Source organism: Aulonocara stuartgranti (genome assembly GCF_965226115.1).
Source record: "Aulonocara stuartgranti genome assembly, chromosome: 9".
NCBI lineage: Eukaryota > Metazoa > Chordata > Actinopteri > Cichliformes > Cichlidae > Aulonocara > Aulonocara stuartgranti.
Window position 1 is genome coordinate 18,117,637 of NC_138960.1, and position 24,956 is coordinate 18,142,592.

Consider the following 24,956-nt stretch of genomic DNA (forward strand, 5'->3'; position numbering starts at 1 on the left):
AAAGTGTGTAAAGAGGACGTAAAAATTAGCGGGAAATAAAATAACTTCTGTAACGTGTGCTTTTACTTTGAAAGTTGAATTTCTAAACAAGATGTGCTGTTATTTTGGTGAGTTCCGTCTTCTGACGTGTCGTGACGCTCTGAAAACCCTGCACGCTCACTGGGAAGCGTCCCGGAATTAACGGAGGAAAGAGACGGAGATAACGGTTCAGGTGAATTTCACAGATACCCGATAAACGGCACGGCTGAGTACGGCGGGCAGAGTGAGGAGTGACCGGAGGAGAGGGACAGTCCCCTCCGGAAAGCCCGTCGTTTTAGGTCGGTACGATGGGGGTCATCTCTGTTGCTCTTTCTTGGATATGGTTTTTGTACATGTTGTACCAAAACAAACACGTTAAGTTCATAAATAAAAAAAATTACAAGCGAACAATAGTGGAAAAAGTATAAAACAGTGTAAAAAGGGGGTGTAATATTATTAGCCTTGGCTCTTCATTGTATTGGGACGAGTGTGTGTCCACTTAGGGCTAATCAGCTTTAGGCTGACTGACTGAGAAGATGAATTAAAATCTTTTCTGCTCTCAGCATGAGAGAGATGTTATCTGCTTACTCTCAACTGTTTATCTGACTGATTTAACTTTATGTGGAACTTTTACAAAAACATAAAGCAATCTTATCTTTAGTCACGAATAAAGGGCCAGCCCACTATATGTACATGTCAGTTTATCAGTGTGCAGCTGCACTAAATAGTCTTGCAATGTCTGGTGTGGTTCTGCAGGGCAGGGATGTTATTTTACACTGTGGGCCGCATGCAGCCCACTTGGATCAGAACAGACCTCTTTCTGTCAGTGTAAACTACACGTTCAATCTGAGATATCTCAATATAAGAAAAAAGAAGTGCAGTTTCAGCAGTAGGGCACAGTTTTTCTACACAATAACAAAATGCTGTAGTAAATGAAAGTAACCGTTACCACTAAACTTTGGGCTTAATTTGTAAGAAATAAGCAAAAGGGTGAAATTACAGAAAAAGTTCTGGGCACAGACTGTTCTGTGTTTACAAAATGTATTATTTGTTTTGAAATTTCAACAGTCGATAGTGAAAAAACAATAACTTTTATCTGATTTAAGTCTTTATCTACTATTTAAAGTCCAAAACTTATGTATCCTTCACATTTTCCAAAGCCTTCCAGGGGGCCTGAGCTTTGCCGTAGCGATTCTGGACCTGGGCCTTAGTTCTGACACCCCTGTTTAAGAGGACGCATTAGAAACTACCATATAAGTAGAGAAAGATTACAAACACAACTACCAAACACATTCATTAGTCATTTTTGGACTAGAGAGCATTTGTCAATCAGCCAGTAAAGTAACAGCTGTGAAATGCAGAAAATCCTGTACACTATGAATTCAAACACACCTCCTGCCATATGTTAATGAGATGCAATAGTGTGAAAGACTGTCTATGATCACTTGAATTAGTATTCAAACAGTTAACAATTTTAAACCCTAAAATAATCATTTTACACTTTAAAATCTTTTTTTAAAAGAGTTCATTCTCAAACAATTGACTTTCTACACTCTTTCTCAGCGATGAGGCAGCAGGTCTGTCTGAGCCTCCCCCGTGGTGACAATATGGGCACAGCCTGTTCCTGCGTGCTCGTTTTCACCTCCTGCACAATTTCTACCGGCTGTTGCTTCTGAGAGTTTTTCTGCTGCTCTCTTCACAGCAGCAGATGGAAATTTTTGTTGAAGTGTTTTGTTTTTTTCCTTTCTTGTTAATAGTTTTGACACTGACTTGCTCTCCGTCTCTCTTTAACTTTGTGTAGATGTGGAGTCCCTTCATCCATGGCTGCAGCCAGATGACCTCCAGTGACTCCACCAGAGGACCCCTGCAGGGTGCGACAGATAAGCCAAAACATTATGACCGTTCACAACCAATTCCACTAAATGCCTCAAAGTAACTGAGGGTGGTCTCTGCTGCCTCAGGTTACCTTTAGAAGTGCAGATCTTTATGGTTTGGAGCTGTTTGGACTAGCACTGTGTGTATTTGGAAGTTGGTTATAGGAATAAATATTAATGTACATTCTCAGTTCCTACTAATTACTAATGCCTCATCTCTCTCAACACATAGAACCATCAGATTTCGATTCACTATGCAGTAACATCTAGAAAGAATCTGATTGTTCAGCTTCATTTATTAGCATGGAAATTATTCCAAATACACTGCATACCTGGATTGGAAACATACAGTTAAACATTATGAGTCATGGTTTGGCCTCCCCAGTAATATTATTGAAACTAGAGACTTTATAAAAGAGAGACACGAGACTCAACAAATCCTGAATATGAGAAGTTTGTAACTCTAATAATGGCCGTCAACCTCACCTGTCTCCCAACAGCCAATCATATTGTTGCACTGACATATATCCATTTGTTATGGAAGTAAAAAATCAGCTGAGTGTCCTTATTTCTCTCAGCTTCCTGTGTCTATGGGATGAGCCATGAGTCATTGATCATATCCTAACTTTGGACTGAGCTGTTAAAGAAGCTGTAATGTGTAACTTTCAGCATGTGTGGTAAAAGTATAAGCTAAACTAAAAAAAACAAACTCGTGCAATATTTATATTTATATCCTGCTGACCCTTGAAAGTGAGCTTATGGTTCTCATTCATCCATTTAGTCGCCTAGAGATATGACCAAAATGTCTGTGGTAAGATTTGTTTCTATAAGGAGTTTGCTGTGACAGTTATATTTTACTCTTTTCAGTAGGGCAATATGGCCAAAAATATTTATCACGATATATATTTGAACATTTGCAATAATGATATAACTGACGATATAATTGACGCGAGACAAAAAACTTTACAACTCTGCAACTTTATTAGTGCAAAAAACCCCCATCAATGTATTTTTACTTAAACAAGCAGCTGTTTTTTTTATGTGCATTAAAGTTATATAAAAATGTAACAGTGCAAATGCAAATTCCTTGCTGACAGTTTAACCAAAAGGCATTTCCAGTGGAAATTGGCCGACATATCCTGAGCAGAACCATGTAAAATATCCACAAAACTTAAGGTTATACAGGTTATACACACACAATACGGTAATATTATGTTGAAGCACAGCACGTATCACTCAGCGAGGCTCCTGACTACGGTAGCCATAATGCTCGGACAATCCATCAAGCGGTGTGGCTTCGTAGCTACCAAAGTTGTACTAAAACATTTTTTGACAGATTTTCGAGCGCTGTGTACCACATAAAATGGGTTCGAGGTCAGTAAGCACAACCAGAATTCATACATAAGGCACTGTCGATTTTTCAGAAAATCAAAGAATTTTAAGAGCGACTTAGATTCCGAAAAACACGGTAATAACGACGGGCCGCTTGCATGCTCTACCAAAAAATGTGCTTTGTTGTGTATCTGACGGACGAAAGCTAAACCAGTTCCACACCACTGAAGTTGCAGCATTTTTACAAACCAATTCTGGTTCATCCGTTTCATTTAACGATCCGCTTTCGCCCTTCTCATTCTCCGTCGCTGCCTTACTTTTTCTGCCATGTGCGTATGAAAACAAAGGCACTGCACATGCGCGTTTTACCCATATTCTATCGCCATATTCCATTTTGTTATCATTCCTTTTTTTTTTTGCGCCTGTCCCGTTTGGTTCTTTTGTCATCAGAAATCTTGTCTAAAGGTGAGGAAAGATGCCCAACGGATTTACTTTACCAAATTGACCATCCCAGCCTTGCTGTAGTGGTCTATTTGATTCACCTTTTATTGTTTATTTTATTTATTTTTTATTTTCACTTGCTAGATATGGGACAGACTTGAATGAGGAAAAGAAAAGGGAGAAAAGAAGAGGGGAAAAAAACAGTGGAGAAGAGGGACGGGGATAAAGGGCAAAAAAACAAACCAACTAAATAAGCAGACAAAAAAAAATACATATATCGATCACCTGGATCACCTGTTGAGAAAGAAAAAAGAAAACAAGCAGAAGAAAACGAGAGCAATAGAATAAACAACATCACGATGATATATGGGAATATAACAGTAGCTACTAAATATTAAACATTATTGTGCAGCACGTAATATCGACATTTTCTTATCATTCCTAACGTTATACCAGTATTATGAACTGTATGATATGGCCCAGCCCTACTTTTCAGTTTACTAATTTTCATCTGTTTGCAGTAAGACCAGCAATATTTCACCTGCATTAAATCACAATCATGTTTACATTTCCCTTCTTGACTGGAACATTTGGATCAGTTTTAAATCATATAACAAGCGATTAAATTACACAAGATCATGAGAAAAATCATGTTGACACCTCATGACCCTGATGAAGGCCACAAGCCGAAACGCGTTGGTCAATTATTAAAGTTGTTCATCTTCCTTCAAGTGTTGCTGGAGTTGCTGCATTGTGGCCTCTTTCACAGAAAGAAACCAAAACCTCAAACTTTTATCTCATTAACTCTAGTGACCAAATATTTGGTGTAACATTTGAATTAGTTATGAAATTGCAGAAGAAAACTGTTGTTTTCTTTCCAAAGCACAGGCTGAATGAATCTCAAAGCTTTCTTTTCCTGCAGTGTTTTTTTTTCTTTTAAGGTGACTTATATCAGAAATATTGAAACACACAAATAAATATGGCAGGAAATTCTACCAGGTGCTGTTGAATTCATATCATGCTCTGCCTAAACCAGGACGGGCCAGGGATGAAATATGCAGAATAAATCCTCATCTGTGCACGTTGACAGTCCCGATTGAACCTCAGATATCTGATGCTAAGATGAGAGAAAAATTAAGCAGCCACTTCCCTCCTATTGCCACTGAACATAAGCTAAATTTAGCTCTCCTATTTTTGGACCATCACCCTCAATAAAACACATGATGCCGTGCAGAGATGAAAGATCTGCTTCTGTCCTCATTTAGGCCGCAGATGCGCCCACACACTCATACATGAGCATGAATGATCCAACCAGTGACTTCATGCACCAGTTAGCTCATCTTGCTGTCACATGTTGCTAATAGTAACAGCCCAGTTTCTCACATTTGCCTTTCTTTCATTTTTGAATTACAGCAGGATCTGCAGCACTGCACTTCAACACTGTTAACGGCTTTAACTGCCAAACAAGATGTACTTTGATATACGTAATCAGATCAGAAACTGTATATGGCAGCCCACCCACTTCTCAACCAGTTCAAACAAAGAAAAAGCCACACTGAGATCCTTTTATGTTAATAATATAAATTCAAAAAGAAAAGAAGAGAAAAAACAATCAAATGTTTTCCACAATAATTAGAGCTGCATAGAAAATAAATTATCTCATGGAGTAATTGATATTCTGATTTTCAGATATTATATCTGATCCAGCATCCATATGTTGTTGATAATCGTGAAATGTTTTTGGTTTTTTTTAATCTAGTTAAATAGCTAAAACATCTGTTTTAAGTCTGCTCAAATGAATTAAAACTGACTAATAAATTATATTTTGCTATAAACAGTATGAGTGTACACAGTAAATGCATAAAGGCTATGCAGTGTTTGCTGCTGATGTTAGGATTGCACCTAGACATGACAGGCAATGTAGCTTATATGCACAATTGTATATTTATTGCAAGTGAACTCTTTAGGAATATATATAAAAGAGGGAATGAGTGATATCCCAGATAATTTGGGTAATGATTTAGAATTCACCCAAAGCAAGCAGAAGACCATCTGTGAATGCATATTATATTGAACCTTGAATAAATAGGCTACGGTAGCAGAAGACCACACTGGGTTTCACTGTTGTCAGCTAAGAACAGGAACAACAGCAAACTGAGGCTTCAATTCGCACAGGCTGAGCAAAATTAGACAACAGAAGACTGGAAAAACATTGCCTGTTCTGATGGGCCTCGATTTCTGCCGTGACATTCGGATGGCAGGTACTGAATAGGGTGTAGCAGTTAAGGTTGGTGGTGGTGTAATGATGTGTTCTAGGCACACTTTGGGCTCCTTAGCCATTGTCCTTTCCATTCTTTGCCAGTGTTTTTTTGATCAATTAAACTCTAATTAAATAGTGATTAAATGCCTCACAGAACTATCTTAATTGCTTGTTGTGAGTCAAGACAAATTACGGTTGTCTTGACTCACAGCAGGACTATAATTTAAGACTGCTGTAGTAAAAGGAGGATTGTGACTTCCATCTGCACTAATTTAAATTCAGTGGTATAGCTTTATTCTGGGACACATCTCTAAGAGCAGGAGCAAGACCCCCACCCCCCGAGGCTGGGGTGGAGATGGTTTGTAATGTAAATTTTGCAGATATGCAGGAACTGTACACAATCTGAAGCAGCTTAAATAGCGCGCCCTATATGAGATTTGCTAATTGGATGTGCGGAAGCTTATCAGCTGAGGCGTCAGCTGATGTGATCTGGGATTGAGATCAGCTGATCTGCCTGGATTGTGACTGAGATTGACCTCATGATCTGCCTGAAACAGTACTGTGCTCGGTTAATATAGAACAGAGAAAAGCAGGAAATCCTCTCGTCTGCCAAACTGCAATCAGTGACTGTTTCACAGTTTTTACTTGATGAGAGATTTCAGCAACGTTTCTGACACTTCCTGAAATTGATGGCCACATCACGTTACCATCTTTTAGAAATGTTCTGCTTGTTTGGGTTGAGCTTAGCGCCTATGCCATCTGCATGTCAGAATCTATTAAATGCATGCTGGGAACTGTCTCCATCTCCTTTCTCTTCAGCCTGACCATCCATCTGTCCACCTATTTTTTATCTGCAGTCTTTCCCCTCCTTCCTCTAAGATCTCCCTCTTCCACTCGCCCTCTCATTAGAGCTGCTGAATTATTTAACATCAGACAGTGGGCTTGGCTGCTGAGCCAGAAGGAGATGAAGAGGAGAGGAGGAAAAGCTGGAGAGACGGAGAAGCATGGAGGTGTCCGATACTGCGGGAAGTCGTGAGTCAGCAGGGAGAGAAAGGAGCAGTGGGAGGGAGGAGTGAAGGAGTTTATAGATAGCTTTAGGTGATACGACAGGAGAGAGTGGCGTCAAATGCCTCCTGGTGCGTTTGTGTCCGTGTTTGTGCATGCGCGCATCGATTGAGCGGAGAAGGTCATGGAGCTGAGAGGAGATTAGCAAACTAGACTCGGAGTAGGGGGAGCGCGGCAGCAGAGCTAACGCCTCCTCTGAATAGCGCAGAAACAGGAGGGCTCAATACAAAAAGGACAAGAGGAGCTGTTGCAGTATGGGGGAGAGCTATATGTACCAGCGACTCCCCTACACCAGAGGAGAGGGGGAGGGGGAGGATGAAGAGGCGGGAGACAGGAGTGTCGGTGGACAAATGGTAAAGTCTGAAGTTGTGGGTGGATGTGCAGCATCTCTTCTTCTCTGGCTGTAATTACACTATGTCTGTGTCTTTTTGTTCAGTGTTTTTCTATGAATATAAGTGTGGGTGTGGGGATGCAGGTGTATTGATCTTGGGTCTAATCTTACAACAGACACCAGATTTCATTTGATGTCTGTTTAAATTATTTAGTATCCTCATGGTTTAAAAAACAGTGTCTACTTTGTGAACCCTGTAACTGCACCAGTTATAAGTTAAACCAAAAAACTTCATTCTGAATTCAGTTTTAGGGTCTAAAATTACCCAACAGCAATTGACTATAAAGCAATAAATTAACAAACAAGCAAACAAATGTATTCCTGCCACTTAATTATGGAAGCTTGTTTCTGCAAGTCTGCAGAGGTAATATCAAGTTAATTTGGGTTATTGTCTCAAAATTTCATGTCAAAATTTTGACTTACTGATTGAGTATCTCAAAATTTAAAGTTACTTTTGATTAAGTAGGTCAACATTTTGAAATTTTAACGTACCTCTGCCTGGATTTTTTTGTTTTGTTTTGTTTGTTCTGGTTTTTAATTGTGAATGGCAGACAAAAGCCTTCACACTTAATGTTGCTTCCGTTAAATTTTAACTATTTTGTGTTGGGGTCCTGAATCCAGAGCGAACCTGCTAATGCTAGTCCAATGCTTAAGTCATGGTTCCACAATTGGGGCTGTTTGAACATGCGTTTGTCTATGGAGTGGGGATTTCAGCCAACTCAAACATGTTTCTGTGCTTAATGTGCTGCTCCCAAGGGTAAAGTTTAGTTTTGCAAAGAGCTCTATGACAGCGCTGTATTAATGCGTTTACATCTTTTAATAGTTTTGAAATATTAGGATGAAGCTATACAAAAAGCAAGAAGCTAGAGCTAGTGGTTGTTTACCTTAGCTTAACAAAGACTGTAGACTACAGTTACAGACAAATGCTGTAAAGGTAACGCTAACAAACACTCTAAAGATCTAATGAACATTTTGTATCTTTATTAATTATCCAAGAAAATTGTCACTTCACTTATTCTACCTCAACAAACACACAATATTGCTAATTAGATGCGATTTACTTGGATCTTTCTCTTTCACATAGAGCCTGGCTAGCTCCTCTTTTCTTGGCTAAATTAAACCACTGTTGGTTTTAGGCTTGACATCAGTAAGTGAAGTTTGTATGTAAGAGTGACATTAGATTAAGGCAAAGTAAATGTTGTAGTATATTGTCACCGTATACGGTATACAATTAAAGCAATTAGTTAAGAGGAAATTGTAGTTTGCTTATCATGAAATGGTGCAAAACTGGTTTTAGTTAATAATTTAAAGTCTGTGAAAAACTTTAAAGGTCTTTCAACTTGTGAATCTGTGAATCTGCACATTTGCTGCACATGCAAAAATGACTCCTGCTTCGAGACACAAATTCCAGCCTTAAGGGGTCTCAAGCTAGTGTACTCCTCGTGTCTGCACAAAGCCTGGATAAGTGGGAGGGCTGCGTCAGGAAGAGCATCCAGCGTAAAATCGGTGCCAAATCAAATATGCAGATCTATCCACTTTGGCTACCCCTTGGGAAATAAAGGAGCAGCAGAAAGTACATTTTGCTGGGGAATCTGCAAAAAAAGATGAAACAGTAGCGTCCTAAACAATTGTCAGAAAATGTGTTTGTTGAATCTTGAAAGTCATTTTCAGGAGTAAAAATGCCCCAAATTTTCTTACTCCAGCTTCTTAAAATATGAGCACTTATTGTTTTCTGTTCTTGATGCTTTTCCAGATATCTAATCATTACATTGGTGCTGCAGATGTCACATCCCATCAGTCATTTTGGCTTTTCATAGCTGAGAGTAGCTCCTGCACTTAGAGCACACATTACAGTGTGCCCATTAATGGGGTCCATTAACATCACGCTCAGTAATGGAACAATTCAATTGCATAAGCAGAGCTATGTTAAAACTGGAGGCTGTTAACAGCACTGTATGCATCCTGATGCAAGTGAAATGTGTGTTTGCTGTGTAGATGCAGTGTGAGGAGGGCACAGAGTGGCTGCTGGAGCTGCTGACAGATGTGCAGCTGCAGCAGTACTTCCTTCGGATCCGTGATGATCTCAACGTCACACGACTCTCACACTTTGACTACGTCAAGAATGAAGACCTGGAGAAGATCGGCATGGGACGCCCAGGTACCTCTTTAAGTGTTTTTCACCCCAAACCTACGTGATAAACAGGTAATCTAAACAAATATCAGATGTGTCTGTGTGTTATCTTTTAGAAAAATACACTATAAACATACAATAAAATCCAGGTTTATTTGTGTTTGTATTTTTGCTGGTCCAGGTCAGAGGAGGCTCTGGGAGGCAGTCAAGAGGAGACGAGCCCTTTATAAAAGAAAATCCTGGATGAGCAAGGTGCAGTACCTCTCCTGTCCTGAAAGTTGCTCAAGCAAGGCTGCAATCTCACAATATGATATTCATGTATAAGCTGCATTTGTAAAAATGTCTGCTTTCACCCTCAGGTATATTTAGGAAAAGGAATTTTAGTTTGTATTGATGTGGCTTTGATTCTAATTTTATTTTATTTTTTCATGTTATGTCACATGGTCTATGTGTGTCTTTTATCAAAATAGGTTAATTTAGATTCATTCAGATTCAAATCAAGCGTGTTCGCATGCATAAGAAGTTTCTGGCCCTGCAGGTGTTTCCAGTGAAACGACCGGACGCTGACACACAGCAGCCCCACGGGGCATCGTCTGCCGCGGCCCCGGCCAGTAGTGAGTCAGGGGCCGCGCTCACCTGCCTGATTAGAGAGTCGGAGCTTCAGCTGTTTGAGCGGCTTGGAGACGGGACATTCGGGGTGGTGCGGCGAGGAGAGTGGACTGCACCCAACGGCAGAGTGGTGAGATGAAGAAACACAGTATGAGGCAGCTGAGAATGTATGACATAGAGGCTCAGGGTGTGTTTGCCCACAAACAAGCCACTTGGGTCCCATCTAGGCTAAGCATGTGGGTCCCATAGCAGTTTATCCCTTTTGGGCCTGTAAGAAATATATCTGTGGGCAACTCGTAGTCTCCTTGCATGAGAAAACCTACGTAGGAGGTAGAAAGGGCAAAGATGCCATGGGCTCTGTGTGCACACCAACTAGGGGCCCACGTAGGATAAATGTGGGTTTGCAGCCCCACAGTTCACCCACAGCTACCCACTGAGGGCCCACACTGGCATGTTGGCTGGTATATTATTTATAAAAAAGAAACATTATACAAGGAAATGTGACTATTCTGGAGAAGATGAAAACACAGAACATGTTTTAGTACACAGTCAGAAATATGAGGCTGAGAGAAGGTGACTGATTCAAACCATTTTAGTAAAATGAATCTTATTGATATACTGAAAAAGAAGTGAATGTTATCAGTCCAATCTTTCATTTTCTGAAATATCACGCGTGTTCTGCGGCCCACTGTGGGTTGTGTGGGTCTGCCCGCAGCGAGGCCACACATGCCCCAAAAGGACACATTTGCTGGGTATTTGTCACTTCCTCTTAAGTTAGAGCATCCCATTTGAACTCCACAAAGTGATTTACTTATTTATTTTTTACAGAGGTTTCTCTAAAATCAGCTCTCCTTTTCTTTGTAGTTGTCAGTGGCAGTAAAATGCCTGAAATCAAATGTACTGGACTCAGACGGTCTGGATGATTTCATCAGAGAGGTGAATGCCATGCATTCACTGAGCCACCAAAACCTCATCCGCCTGTATGGCATCGTCCTCACACAGCCTATGAAGATGGTAATCCATGAGACACACACACACTTATAAGAGGGAGTTTGTCCTCTTTTTGAGAACTTGATTTATTTCCAACAGTCGATACATTGTAGCTGCTGAGCTATCAGATGTTTTCAGTGATTTTACGCTGAATGTTTCAGAGCTGTTAAGCTCAGTTTAGCCTGCAGGAGTTTCTGCTGCCTCAGGTCTGGCTACTTTAGAATAGCCCTGAATATAAGATCAGTGTTTCCCACACACAGAGGAAATTCAAGTACAAAAGAGTTCACACAGTCTACAAGTTAAAGATTTGCCGCTTCCAGATGTAACATATTTTTTAAAAAAGCACTGAAAAACAGTACAGACGGGATTATATATTTTAAAAGCAGTGCACAAAACATAAACACAATGAGCTCTGAGCACATTTTGTTTGTTGGAGTGTAGGTGACTGAGCTGGCTCCTCTGGGCTCCCTGTTGGATCGGCTCAGAAAGCGGCAGGGTCACATCCTCATCTCCTCGCTGTGTAACTATGGCGTGCAGGTCAGTTAATGCCGAAAGGAAAAAACCCCACAATGAAATTCAGTTTTATCACACTGTTCTCTCTAATTAGATTTTCTTGAGTACAGTTTCCATAATATTTGTACATTTGTTTAAATTTAAATATTTATTTGTTGGAGATACAGCTCTATTTTATGACATTTCCCATGTGTAAGAATGCAAAAATGCTCCCATCTGTCACTCCACACCTTCTCCACAGGTGGCCTGTGGGATGGCTTACCTGGAGCAGAAGCGTTTCCTCCACAGGGACCTCGCAGCCCGTAATGTGCTGCTGTCCACCAATGAAACTGTGAAGATTGGAGACTTTGGCCTAATGAGGGCACTGCCTAAACACACCGACCAATACGTCATGGAGGAAGGCCACAAAATCCCTTTCCCATGGTGAGAGTGACTTTTTTCTGTCTCTACATACTATCTGTGTTTCATTATCTCAGCGTCTCAGTTGTTTTTCACCGATCTCTCCAGGTGTGCTCCAGAGTCTCTGAAGTCTCGCACTTTCTCTCACGCATCTGACACCTGGATGTTTGGGGTCACCCTTTGGGAGATGTTCACCCACGGACAGGAGCCGTGGCTGGGTCTGAATGGGAGCCAGGTGCATCTTTGAACAACCCTCTGACATAAAAAATAAAATAAATGAATTATTCATTAGCTTCAGCTAATCACGCCATTATTTATGTGTCGGTTTACAGATCCTTCACAAGGTGGACGTGGAAGCTGAGAGGCTGTGTAAACCAGACGATTGTCCTCAGGATATCTACAATGTGATGCTGCAGTGCTGGAGCCCCAAACCTGAAGACAGACCAACTTTCATTGCCCTCAGAGACTTCCTGCTCGAGGTAGCACAGTAGTTTAAGTAAAACACTGTCGATCGTAATCACTAAATGTGCTTTAGGAAACGATTCTTTGTTGGCTGCAAGTATGTATTCCATGTCTAAAGGCTGTCTTTGACTCTGCTGGTGACACTAACGACACTGTGTGTGCTCTGCAGACCATGCCCACAGATATGAGAGCCCTGCAGGACTTTGAGGAGGAAGACAAGCTCCAGATTACAATGAATGATGTTATCACCATCATTGAAGGAAGGTCAGTGTGTGATGTTTTGTTAGCTAGAACATGCCTGTAAGGCATCCTTTTAGCCTGATTTTGAGAGAGCAAGCAGTTTCTTAATCAGGTTAGTGGGTTTGAGAGTCGTGCTTATGTAAGTGCCTACTACACAACGGATCTCCCGTTGAAACTGGATTCCTTACATTGTAGAAAATTACTGCAATTATAATCTTATGACTTCCTTATCACATTAATATGCGTGTGTGCATCGTATATATTGTATGTCTGTAACTACCTAACTACTAAATTAAAACCCAGAAGTTGGCAATTAAGAACGTGTACTGCTACAAGAATGCACATTACTGTAGGACAGTCACCACGTTGTTTTCATACCTGTTTGTGTGTTTTCAGGGCAGAGCACTACTGGTGGCGAGGTCAGAACAGGCGCACACTGCGTGTTGGTCAGTTTCCCCGTCATGTAGTGACGTCAGTCGCCGGTCTTTCCGCCCAGGACATCAGCCGGCCACTTAAACACTCTTTTATACACACTGGACATGGAGACACAGACCCCCAGAGGAGCTGGGGACACGCAGACCGCATAGACAGGTTAATGATACAGTACCTACAGTAATGTAGTGTCATACAGTGTGCTTCGTCAGATGTGACTGTGCTTTCTGCGTCCATGGATGGCTCTAGGCTGCTGGGCTAATGTTAGAGTCCCACCACAAGTCCAGAACGCAGAAATAGAAGACTGGAAAATGAATCTATTACAGAATAGACTCTTCTTTAAAACAGGTTAGGAAGGAGGATTTATAGATTTGTGTTATTTACATTAGGATTCCACAATGATAAGGCAGGAGAACAGATAACAGTTCTAAAAAAAAAAATCAGTTTGAAAGAAGAAAAATCACATAAAGCCAAAGCACTAAAATTGCGTTTTAACTGAAACCATGCATGTACTATTTTAAGACTGCCTATACTGCAGCTCCCCACTAGAGGGCAGCTGTGTATCATGCATAGTTTAACAGATGTTTTGCTGTTGAGCTTTAGAGGATTTTAGAAGACACGTCCACATCACTGCACTGTTTGCAACAATAGAGGAGTAGTGAAATAATTTTACTGATGTTCCAGTTCCTACAACGGGATTATTAACATGTTATTAACAAGTATGTTTATTAGCTTCAACCATCTTCAGTATGAGTTAAAGGACAGGACTTGGACTTATTTTCAATTTTAAACTTTTATTACATAAAAATGATTTTCTTTCCTTAGCCTGTACTTGGGGAACCCCATGGACCCTCCTGATGTCCTGGGAATGGATTCAGGCATTGCGAGACCGACCAAACTTCCCAACCGTGCCAAGAGTAAATTCATTTGTGCCGTGAGACTGTATTTTTGCTGAATAGTGATCTAACTTTTCTGTTACACCGATGCATGTCAAATCGAACCTAAACGCCTTTGTCTGTTTTTATCAGAGCTACCTCCCCCTCGTCCACCCCAACCTGCCGTTCTGCTCAAGAGTGAGATTTTTTCTTTAATCCTTCAAACACATGCATGTCAGTAGAAGCAATTATCTAAATCTAGAGTTTCATGTGTGTCCAGAGCCGTTCTACGACTCTGTGATGGACGATTACGATGACGAGGAAGACGCCAGCGCGTCGTCTGGGTTGAAGAAGCTGGGAGCATCCCTAGGTCTGAAGCTTCGGCCGTGGGAGGGGACAGGCGTGCGTTCAGCCAAGAGCGAGGTGTCGCTTATTGACTTCACCGATGACAGTTTCAGCTCTACCACACCTTCTCCGCTCACTGAGTCTCGGCAGCTAGATGAGGACACCCTAAAGGTAGCTCAGACCTGAGTCAGACTGTAATAGTTGATGCTCTTACCCTCATTAGTAAGAGATTTTTTTTTTTAACTTCACCTAATGTGACTTCAAGACTGCATTGACCAATATGAGTCCCATTTCCCCTTTCATTATGGCCTAGAACTGTCTTTTAATGAACTGTTGAGGTTGAGGGTTGATCAAGCTGAGGTTGGCATGATTCTTTTCTTTCTTTGAATGTCACCCACTCCCTGAGTGGAACCATCCTGTAATCACAGCAGAGGGGTCTTATATTCCCAGCTCATCTGGAGAATTAGCCATCTGATCTTTTCAGTTCACCCTCTACAACTAAACAATGATTGTGATGTAGTTCAAAGGTTTTCAAGACACGAGGGACCTTACACGGCCACATGCATGGCAGTATCCTCAATCAAGTGTAGGTGGTGCACACACAGCTTGAAATCTTTGCCAGTACTCACAAATGATGAGCTGTCTTGTTTCCCAGAGACAGTGGTCCAACCTTTGGCCTAGAAATGTCATAAATAACCCCTTCCACTTGAATTCACCCAAGGCGCGTGCAATGTGATGGATGATCAGTACTTATTGATTGATAATGTACACGTTCACGCTTTAGTGGTCTTCAGCGGAGTTGCACAGCAATTCCACCTCATACCTTCAGTCTGCCTTCAATCATCCTGACCAAGCTGCAGCTTCATGATATTTATACTGAAGTTTTTGAAGTAAAAGTAAAATTTATTTATATAGCACTTTTTAAGACAGGAAGCTATTACAAAGTGCTTCACATGGGAATAGAAAAGCATTTCAAACAAATCAAGTCACTTTTAGTGTCACGTCACATTACTGGTACACTGGTACAGCACATGTGAGCAAGCTTCACAGGCAACAGTGGTGTGCAAAAAATACAAGAAACATAAGAAACAAGCCAAATATAAGAGCAGGAATGTGAGAATTATAAGAATAAATATGTACAATTTTAAGGATGTATGCACATTAGTAATATCTATGCCAAAGTGTGTGTGTGTGTGTGTGTGTGTGTGTGTGTGTGTGTGTGTGTGTGTGTGTGTGTGTGTGTGTGTGTGTGTGTACACATACATATATGTAAAATATACAGAGGTCAGCAGTGTGAATATTGTGCACAAAAATGGCATATATGTACATTATGGAGTGCATAGTGTTGAAGTTCCGGTAGGTGAGAGTGAGGTGTCTATGCAGTGTTCAGCAGTCTGGTGGCCCGAGGGAAAAAGCTGTCCCTCAGTCTGCTGGTTCGGGACGGATACTGCAGTACCTCCTGCCTGACCGAAGTAGTTTGAACAGTTTATGGCTGGGGTGACTGGAGCCTTGATGATCCTACCCACTTTCCTCAGGCAACACCACCACCTCCAATTATCCTTTCAGAACACAGCACCACTCTCTGGAGAGCTTTGCAGTTGTAACCGGTGCTGTTGCCATACCACGTGGTGATGCTCTTAATGGCACAGCAGTAGAAGGTCCTGAGGATGTGGGGGCTCATGCTGAATCACTTCAGACTCCTGAGAAAGAAGAGGCACTGCTGCGACTTCTTCACTGTTTTGTGTGTACTCACCATGTGAGATCCCTCGCCAGATGTTGCCTAGGAAACGGAAGCTGCTCACTCTCTCCACAGCAGCGGTGTTGATGGTGATGGGAGTGTGTGCTTCCCTACACCTCCGGAAGCCCACTATCAACTCTTTTGTCTTTGTGAGTTTGAGGGTGAGATGGTTGTCTTGGCACCAGTGTGTCAGGGCGCTGACCTCCTCCCTGTAAGCCATCTCATCACCTTTGGTGACCACCACCACCAAACAAACAATATAACAATATTGAATAATTGAAACTTGTGACTAAAACAAAACTCTAACCCTGGAGGAGGTGGACCTTAATAGGTCAACCAGAAATGACCACTTCCAACTTCTGGGTTCTGTAATAGTTCTTTAAACAGAGCTGTACTGTTAGCTAAACAAGGTTAACTTAATATCTTGGCTTGAACATTAAAAAAAAGAAAGAAAGAGGATATCCAAATCAAATCAAATCACTTTTTATTGTCACATCACATGTGCAGGCACACTGGCACAGCACATGCGAGTGAAATTCTTGTGTGCGAGCCCCACAAGCAACAGAGATGTGCAAACACAACAACACAAATGAGCAAAACACAAGAATGGCCAACCTGAAACTAATAAATATATGTACAATATATAATAGTGTATGCATTTCTGGATGTGTATACTAAATATTTTCCTACGTGTGTGTGTGTGTATACACATTTTTACAAATTAAATAGTAAAAAAATAAAATAAAATAATAATAATAAAATATATAAAATATACAGAGTTGAATATGTGCAAAACAAGTGGCATTTATATACAGTGTGGAGTGCATAATGTTGAAGTTCCAGTAGTGAAGCTGAGGTGTCTATGACGTGTTCAGCAGTCTGATGGCCTGATGGAAAAAGCTGTCTCTCAGTCTGCTGGTACGGGACCGGATGCTGCAGAACCTCCTTCCTGATGGAAGCAGTCTGAACAGTTTATGGCTGGGGTGACTGGAGTCCTTGATGATCCTCCCCGCTTTCCTCAGGCACCGCTTCCTGTAGATGTCTTGGAGGGAGGGAAGCTCACCTCCAATTATCCGTTCAGAGCACCGCACTACTCGCTGGAGAGCTTTGCAGTTGTAGGCGGTGCTGTTGCCATACCAGGTGGTGATGCATCCAGTGAGGATGCTCTCAATGGCACAGTGATAGAAGGTCCTGAGGATGCAAAGGTCCAGACCTTTGCAAAACAATTTTTCAGGATTTTCTGGCTGAAAGTCAGGTTTTATTGACCAACAGTGGGTAACTATGCATAAATAAATATAAATGTAATGATGATTTGATGGAAATCGGTGCATTTTCTGGTTATTTCTGAAGAATTAATAACGACATATGTGAGTAATTCAAACCCCAGTGAACACAAAGAAGTAATATTACTGCAGCAGTGATGATTTCCTTTTGGCTCTGGCTCAAACTTTGTTTTTGTTATGCAGGAAAAATCTTAATAACGTTGGATAACTTTTCCTTGTATCTATTTGTCTTCTCAGGACACTCCCTCCATTCTGGACTGGCCTCTCCCCCAGCCAGCGTACGATGAAGTTACTGCAGAGGCTGAGGATCAATCAGAGGACCAGGAAGTGCGGTCCATATACAAAGGGTTGACTGAAGAAGCTTCTTCATCCGCTGGTGGTGGCTTGACAGGAAGGAGCGAATCCCAGTCAGCTGACCTCTTCCAGGAGCTACAGAGGGAGGTAGTGAAAGCTGTATTAATGCCATTCGGGATCGATTTTTACTTTTAAATTATCACCCAAGCTAACATAAAGCTGCTGTTTCTCTGTTGATGTAGGTGATGGTGAAGCTGCAGGTTCCAATGGCAACAGGCCGCTCCCTCCCCTCCTCCCCACTCCCCATGCCTCTGGCTCCTTTGGGCCCGCACCGACAGATCCATCTTCCCCCTCCATCTCCCTCGTCTGCCTCCTCCTTTGCCTCCTGCTTTGAGGACAGGCCTGTGCTGCCTCCTCGCAGTCCCGTCCCTCCTCTGCGTCCCTCCAAACACAACCTCTCCGCCCGTGCCATAAACCCAGAAGCACGCACCAGCTCCATTTCACTGGGCAACGAAGATGACACACCCCCTCAGATCCCACCCAGAGACCACGCCTTTTCTCAGCCAGGCTCCCGCTCCTCGTCACCTGTAGCATTGCCACCTCCTCCTCTCGCCGTCTCGCCCCGTCGGGCATCGGGACTGCTGGGTCCACTCCTGTCCTCCAACTCTCCATCGTCGTCTTCCTCTTTGCCTCAAGCTTCATCCCATTCCTCACGCTTAGGACTTCCTGGCTCATCGTACTCCTCCACGTCCTTACTGGATCCACTCGCCTTTCGTGAGGGGCGTGGCCTTTCCTCACTGATTGACAGTTCGCAGAGCTCTGCCCCCGTCCCACTGCCGGAGAGACCAGCTTTTCTGGAGAGGTGAGTTTTTCATGGAGGCAGATTTTTATGGGTGGAGAGCAAAAAACGAATTTGTTCCCTTGATAATTTATATTTCTTCCAGAGCATATATGTATAAACAAAAAATAGTCCTCAAATGTAATGTTGGGGTAACATTATATTTTTGCCAGCTCAGTGTTAGAGATTTTTATGGCTCTGACATCAGCACTGCACCCTACAAAAAAAAAGAGGATTTGAGGACTTGATAACATGGGACCAATCAAGTGAAATGGTACACGCGTACCTGGGGTGTTTGTGCATGTGAGGGATCATCCAATTAACCCCAGCATTGCGTGACACTAACTAAATGGCACGTGTGCTCCTTCTTCAGCGCTTACTGACTTTACACGGATATATTTATTTCCAAATTTCCCACAAGGTAAATAACAAGTGAAAAATATCCACTATTATGTGAATAACACCTAGGTTGAAATGTGACATAATTTTTATTTATTATTATTTATTTTCATGAAGATCAGGAGCTAAAGTGAGTCATCAAATCACTTGGCATGAGGCATTGCTATTTTATTAGCATTTGTTGTAATAGAATATTTTTTCAGCTTGTTTGAATTTGTCGTCAAGCTGTTGAAACAAAGCTCACATCTGTGTGCTGAGTTCAGGGGGGACCCCAATACAGAAAACAAGCAAGCTTTTAAACCAGATACCAAAGACAAAGAGGAGCTGGCAAGTGGTTGCGCTCACCAACCACTTGCCAGTTTGGACCTCATTTGTCTTTCATAGCATCCTTAAGTCTTCATACCATAGATTAACGAGGAGCTGGAAACATTCCTCAGATATTTGGGTCCATATCGACATAAAAGCATCACACAGGTGCTGCACATTCGTGATGCCAATCTCCTGTTTCACTGCATCCTGAAGGTGCTCTAATGGACTGAGACGTGGTGACTGTGGAGGCCACATTTTACTCATTTTCATTTTGCAAAATATACTCATGTATGCTGTGGTGTTTAAGTGACACTCATTTGGTGCCAAGAAAATATAATCCACATCATTACACAACCACCACCAGCCTGAACTGTTGATACACGGCAGGATGGATCCATGATTTCTGACCCTACCATCTGAATGTTGCTGCGGAAATATACTCCTCAGACAAGGCGCCAGTCTTCCAATCTTCAGTAATTCAGTTTTAGTGAGCCTGTACAAACTGTAGTGTCAGTTTCCTGTTTTTAGCTGACAGGAGTGGACAGGAGGTTTGACATGCAGTGACTTCAGAGATGCTCTTCTTCATACCTTGGTTGTGATTGGTTACAGTCGTCTTCTGATCAGCTCAAAGCAGTCCGGCCTTTCTCCTCTTACCTCTGACATCAACAATGCAATTTCACCCAGAGAACAAAAAAATCCCAGAAAAGAGCAGACAATAAGAGTGGGGCAGACAGTCGCACCGGCGGGAAATTAACCAAAAGTAACGTACAACTGGAACAAGATACAGAGGAATCGTAATTAGAAACTAATGAGAAATTTGACATTTTACACAGCATCCCAACTTTTTAAGTAACACAGTTATGAAAGCAAATAAAAGCTTATGCTAAATAAATGTTTTATAGTTGGAAAATGTCGTCAGAGACTTATTATTACGAGAATTTCTTCAGTGCAACAGTAAAATTTCAGATGTCATTCACAGAGAAACATCATCAGCTAAGGGGCGATGGTGGCTCAAGAGCTGGCAGTTTGTCTTGTAATCAGAAGGTTGCCGGTTTAAGCCCCGGCTCGGACAGTCTCGGTTGTTGTGTCCTTGGGCAAGACACTTCACCCATTGCCTGCTGGTGGTGGTCAGAGGGCCCGGTGGCAATAGTGTCTGGCAGCCTCGCCTCTGTCAGTGCACCCCAGGGTGGCTGTGGCTACAATGTAGCTTGCCATCACCAGTGTGTGAATGACTGAATGTTGTGTAAAGCGCTTTGGGGTCCATAGGGACAAAGTAAAGCGCTATACAAATACAGGCCATTTACCATTCAAAATAATTCATATGCCATATTTCATGTTTCTTAACAGATACGGAGCAGCCAACATGGCGGCAGTCAAACCTATGATGCAGCAGCACCCTAGTGGAGCCAAACCGAACACCTCCTACAACAACAATAACGGCCGAGCTGCAGCTCCCAGCATTCAACGGGAACAGAGCATCACACAGGTGAGGGAGATCATAAGGAATGTCACTTTTTCTATTAAAACAAAAAAGTCATAACTTTTATTTGTTGAGAGTCACAGAAATGACAAACACCGAATGCTGTTGTTTTCCACAGGCAGACAAATTAGAGTCACTGATTTCTAGATAACACATGAAAAGCTAAATTGTCCCTTTTTATTGAATTCACATCCTTTTATCAACAAAGCTTTTAATTGTGAGAATGTAATGCTCAAAAAGCTGCAGATTTGAATCATATTCATATGGTTTTAACATTACCTGAGGAAGAATAATATTAAAAAAGAAAATCATTAACTTTATTACTAATTTCATTGGGACTGCGAATTAGGGAAAAACTTCAAGGGGCTTGTGGCTAATTTAAAAACAGTTTGATTCATTGCATAAGTGACTGAGAGAGTTTGAAAAGAAGGAAACCTGCTCGTTTTGTCACTTCTTCTCTTTGTACAAGCATGGTAACAAATGTGCCCACGCAGAGTTACTCTCCGAAATAAAAGTAGATTTCTTTTCATGTGTATCCATATGACAGTTGCACTTCTTTAAAATGCAAACATGACGTTAAGTTTATTGTCTGATTGTCAGGTCCAAGGAGCTGTGCACGGTGTCACGATAGAGGAGTGTCAGGCTGCTCTGCAGAGCCACGAGTGGAGCATCCCTCAGGCCATAAACCATTTAAAGGTGCAACTGTCTGTCTATACACTTTCCTAGTTTATTTGTTGCCGTTAACAAAGAATATATAAATGAATCAGAGCGCAAAAAAGTGACATATTAACAGCTATTAAGTGTGTTACCTCTTGCAGTTACTGATGGACTATGAACTGCTCTGTAAACTGTGTGATCCAACATAGTAAAAAATTGAAAACAGAATTGCTGAAAAAGAAAAGAATCAATGTGTTGCAATAGCCGAAAGTCCAGACCTCAGTGGGAAGGTATGAGAGCTGTGCATAAATGAATGCACTTAAACCTCAATGAAGCAACTATTAAAGAAGAGCGGGCCAAAATTCAAGCTTGTGATGTCAGATACTGATAAAGTCCTACAAAAAGCAATTACTTCAGATTATTGCTGCTAAAGGTGTTTCTACAAGCTATTAAATCATGGGGTGTACTTAGCTTTCCACATGCTGATTCTACATTTTGGCTTAGTCTTGTCACATAAAGACAAGACTAATAATGACACGTTCAACCATAGAACTGAAAGAGGGTTGTATACCAGGGATTGTAAACACACACATTGAGTTAGGGAGGTTACTGATTGTTTTTGTCCTGTGCTTTTAAAGGTCTTATTATAATTAATGAAACTGGATTAAATTGTTTTCTTTCAATTTTAACATTTAAGCGATTCAGTGGCTCTGCTTTTGAGAAGTACATAGGTAGCTAAAGTTTATTGTCATCATAAAGGTTAGGATGTGGGAGCTTTTCTGTTGCTAAAGAAAGCCAGTGTTCATGCTGCAAAAGAGCATCAGAACAGCAAGAAGAGAGTTAAATGTAGTAAAAACAATGATGGTAAATCACGTGTCTAAAATGCTTCTTTCACCATCTGCGCTGTAGGTGGAGCAGCTGTTTCGGCTAGGGCTGCGTTCAAGAGCCGAGTGCGAGGAGCTGCTGCAGCATCACCAGTGGGACCTGGAACATGCCAGCACGGTCATGCTGGACACATACGGACCACATCGCAACAGGTAATCAACAGTAAATGGACAGAAAAGAGCGGATGCCCACTTTGTTTTTTGTAGTACTGAGCTCTGAGTTACTACTGTCTGTAGCGGCTGATGTCTCTCCCAGGTTGAAACCTGCTTTTAATGTGCCGCTAAGTTTGTCAGCATGACATGACAGCACAAGCACAAATGTGCTAACGATCCATCTGCTTCCTCCATCCTCCTGTTAGACTGCTGCTCCGGTTGCTTTTAAGGAAGATTTTATACACTTCTTAACCTGTGGCTGTCAAATTTCTGACTTGTTGACACAGTGAGAAAAAGAACTTGAGCTAAAATAATCTCTCAAGTAATTTTCTTATTTTAGATTTTCAGTTGGTCATATTGGAAAGAGTGTTTGTAAAAAAATAAAAAAATAAAACCTCAAGTTCTCATTTTTACTTTTATCTAACTTTATGGATTTTGCTTTTGTCATTCATTTATTTGTTGTCCACAGTAAGCGTCATTATATGTCAGCTCAGACACAGCTGACACTCGGCGATCATTGTCTCATCAAAGTAATAAACTTTTGTCACCTGCTACTGTCACTAGGGGGCAGTGTCAAAAGTATGTGGAACCGCTGAATGTGGGAGCTTTTTGGAGCCAGAGGTAAATTATCCACTAAGACTTGCAGGCTTGATTTGTAAAATACAGACACAGACTCCTGCTATTAAGTTTGCAGTAAGATAAAGTATCTGGATTTCTGTTTGTACAGTTGACTACACTGCAAAAATTAAAAAAGAAAAAAGGAAAAAATAACAGCACAAACGTGGTCAAGAGGAGGTCAGCAAGTCATATTCTGCTGTGGTGACAGCTAACAGAAAACCAGCAGCCTCGTAAAAATCCATCTGTCATTCACGCATCCCCAATAAAAATGTGAGCAGGTGAGCTTAGTTAGAAATATGAGTAACTGTGAACAGGAAATGTAGATGTAGAGGCAACATGTTTATTTGTTCTGTAAGTTTAGGAATTTTAACACACGATTCACTGCTTTTTTTTTTCTAGCCAACCTCCAGTGGCCACTACAGGAAGTGCAGTTTTTGGCTTCATTTTTCAGCCCTGCTTAGAGCTTAAACACTCAGCGTTCAGCGATTGTTTGCTGTTGTACAGAATCCTAAACAAAGAAGCTGATATTGTACATTGTTTTTCTGCTTCTTAGGAAGTGAGAGCAGGAGGACAAATTGAGCGGCAGTCACCTTCTGACAAGCTCCCGAGCTCATCTGGATCAGCGCGCTGACACAGAGTCGGCAGGATGACTCATTGCTCCAAAGACCAGAGACGCTTTTTAATGACCATTAAAAAGCGTCTCTGAAGCAGCATGTGTGAATACCTGCTACTACCTGTGTCACTCGCATGCTCACTATAACCTAAAGGAGCAGCTGTTACATGATTCACAATATTTACTTGAACAGTTGTTATTTATCTTTTTTTTTGGTTCTTTTTTTTTTTATCATTGCATTAATCCAGAGTTTGTTTCAGCTGGTAGCTGCTGCAGACGTTTTCTGGTTGTGAGGTTGTTGTAGAGGCCTGTGTGTGTGTGTGTCTGCGTGCGTGTGTGTGCATAAGCTTACTGTAATGTCAAATGGCTTTTTGCTGTCAAAAAGAATCAGGGAGGTATGAGCTGGCGTATAGTTGCACTTTTAGGAAAAATATACAATTAATGTTGTATAAAACATTTTACCGAGCATGTCAACAAAGATGCTAACTGCTGGTCAGAAGAACAATCTATCAGTGAAGTGAAAATGTTGATATGACTGAAGGCATATCAGATATTATTATTATTACTGTAATTTTGTGTCTTAAAGGTTCCACGTGGAGTTTTCATGTAAAAAGGCATTCAAAAGTCTTGAAACCTGCATTCTTCACATCCCAGCATGTCGTCGTCTTTCCTGCCGTCGCTGGCAAATTGCAATGTGAATCGTAAAAACTGCTTCATAGTGCTTTGAGAGTTCAAGAACTCCACAGGTTGCCTTTAAGCAAAACATTTCTGGCTTTACAACAGCAGGAATTCTGAGTGATGTCTTTAGTTTTTATTATAGGAATATTCCTACCTTTTCCTCGTGGATACAGGGTATTAGTCAAATCTCTGCACATTAGATATCTACTGCTACTTTAAACTCATGGTTATTATATCTTACTGTGATTCTGCTGTATGATAATCATCATGCTGAAGAACCTGTCACGCACTTGATTTAGTGGGCTACTGCTACGTGCTGTCGATGCCAAATTTCATAATGCGTGTGCAGATATTAAAAATTTTAACAGCTACATGGAAAAGTTTCTTCTTTTTTTTTACAAAAAAACAAACAACAAAACTGGAAAGTTAAACTTCAGACAGGTGGTAGCAGCTTGGTGAATATGTTTATAGCAGTCATAACTCAGTATGTGTGAAGCATTCAGTTAAGCTCAACTATGAAATCTGTTTAATGTGACACTGACTATAATGTACTGTTTAATCTGAGTTGCTTACAAATGTAAAATGCAAATATGGCCTTCGTTGTTTTATAATAAACTGTAATCTCATTTCTGAAA

The 24,956-nt window shown here is 41.3% G+C and overlaps 1 protein-coding gene across 7 annotated transcripts; it reads left to right on the top strand.

The window, feature by feature from the left end:
- The first annotated feature begins 109 nt into the window (after positions 1-109).
- tnk2a (tyrosine kinase, non-receptor, 2a) lies at positions 110-24,956 on the top strand. Of its 7 annotated transcripts, none has more exons than XM_082545865.1 (22): positions 110-317; positions 1,820-1,889; positions 9,377-9,539; positions 9,694-9,764; positions 10,051-10,251; positions 10,986-11,135; positions 11,553-11,648; positions 11,866-12,047; positions 12,132-12,258; positions 12,356-12,502; positions 12,655-12,749; positions 13,122-13,316; positions 13,983-14,074; positions 14,186-14,230; positions 14,313-14,548; positions 17,636-17,839; positions 17,935-18,554; positions 20,586-20,724; positions 21,319-21,414; positions 22,285-22,412; positions 22,977-23,033; positions 23,584-24,956. In XM_082545865.1, the coding sequence occupies exons 3-22, from the start codon at positions 9,377-9,379 to the stop codon at positions 23,588-23,590; spliced, it is 3,051 nt and encodes a 1,016-aa protein (XP_082401991.1). In that variant the 5' UTR covers positions 110-317; positions 1,820-1,889; the 3' UTR covers positions 23,591-24,956. The 7 variants fall into 7 exon arrangements, 5 of the variants coding, with proteins under 5 accessions (XP_082401991.1, XP_082401992.1, XP_082401988.1 ...); XM_082545866.1 differs by having other exon boundaries at positions 110-211; XM_082545862.1 differs by lacking the exons at positions 110-317; positions 1,820-1,889 and adding an exon at positions 6,559-7,343.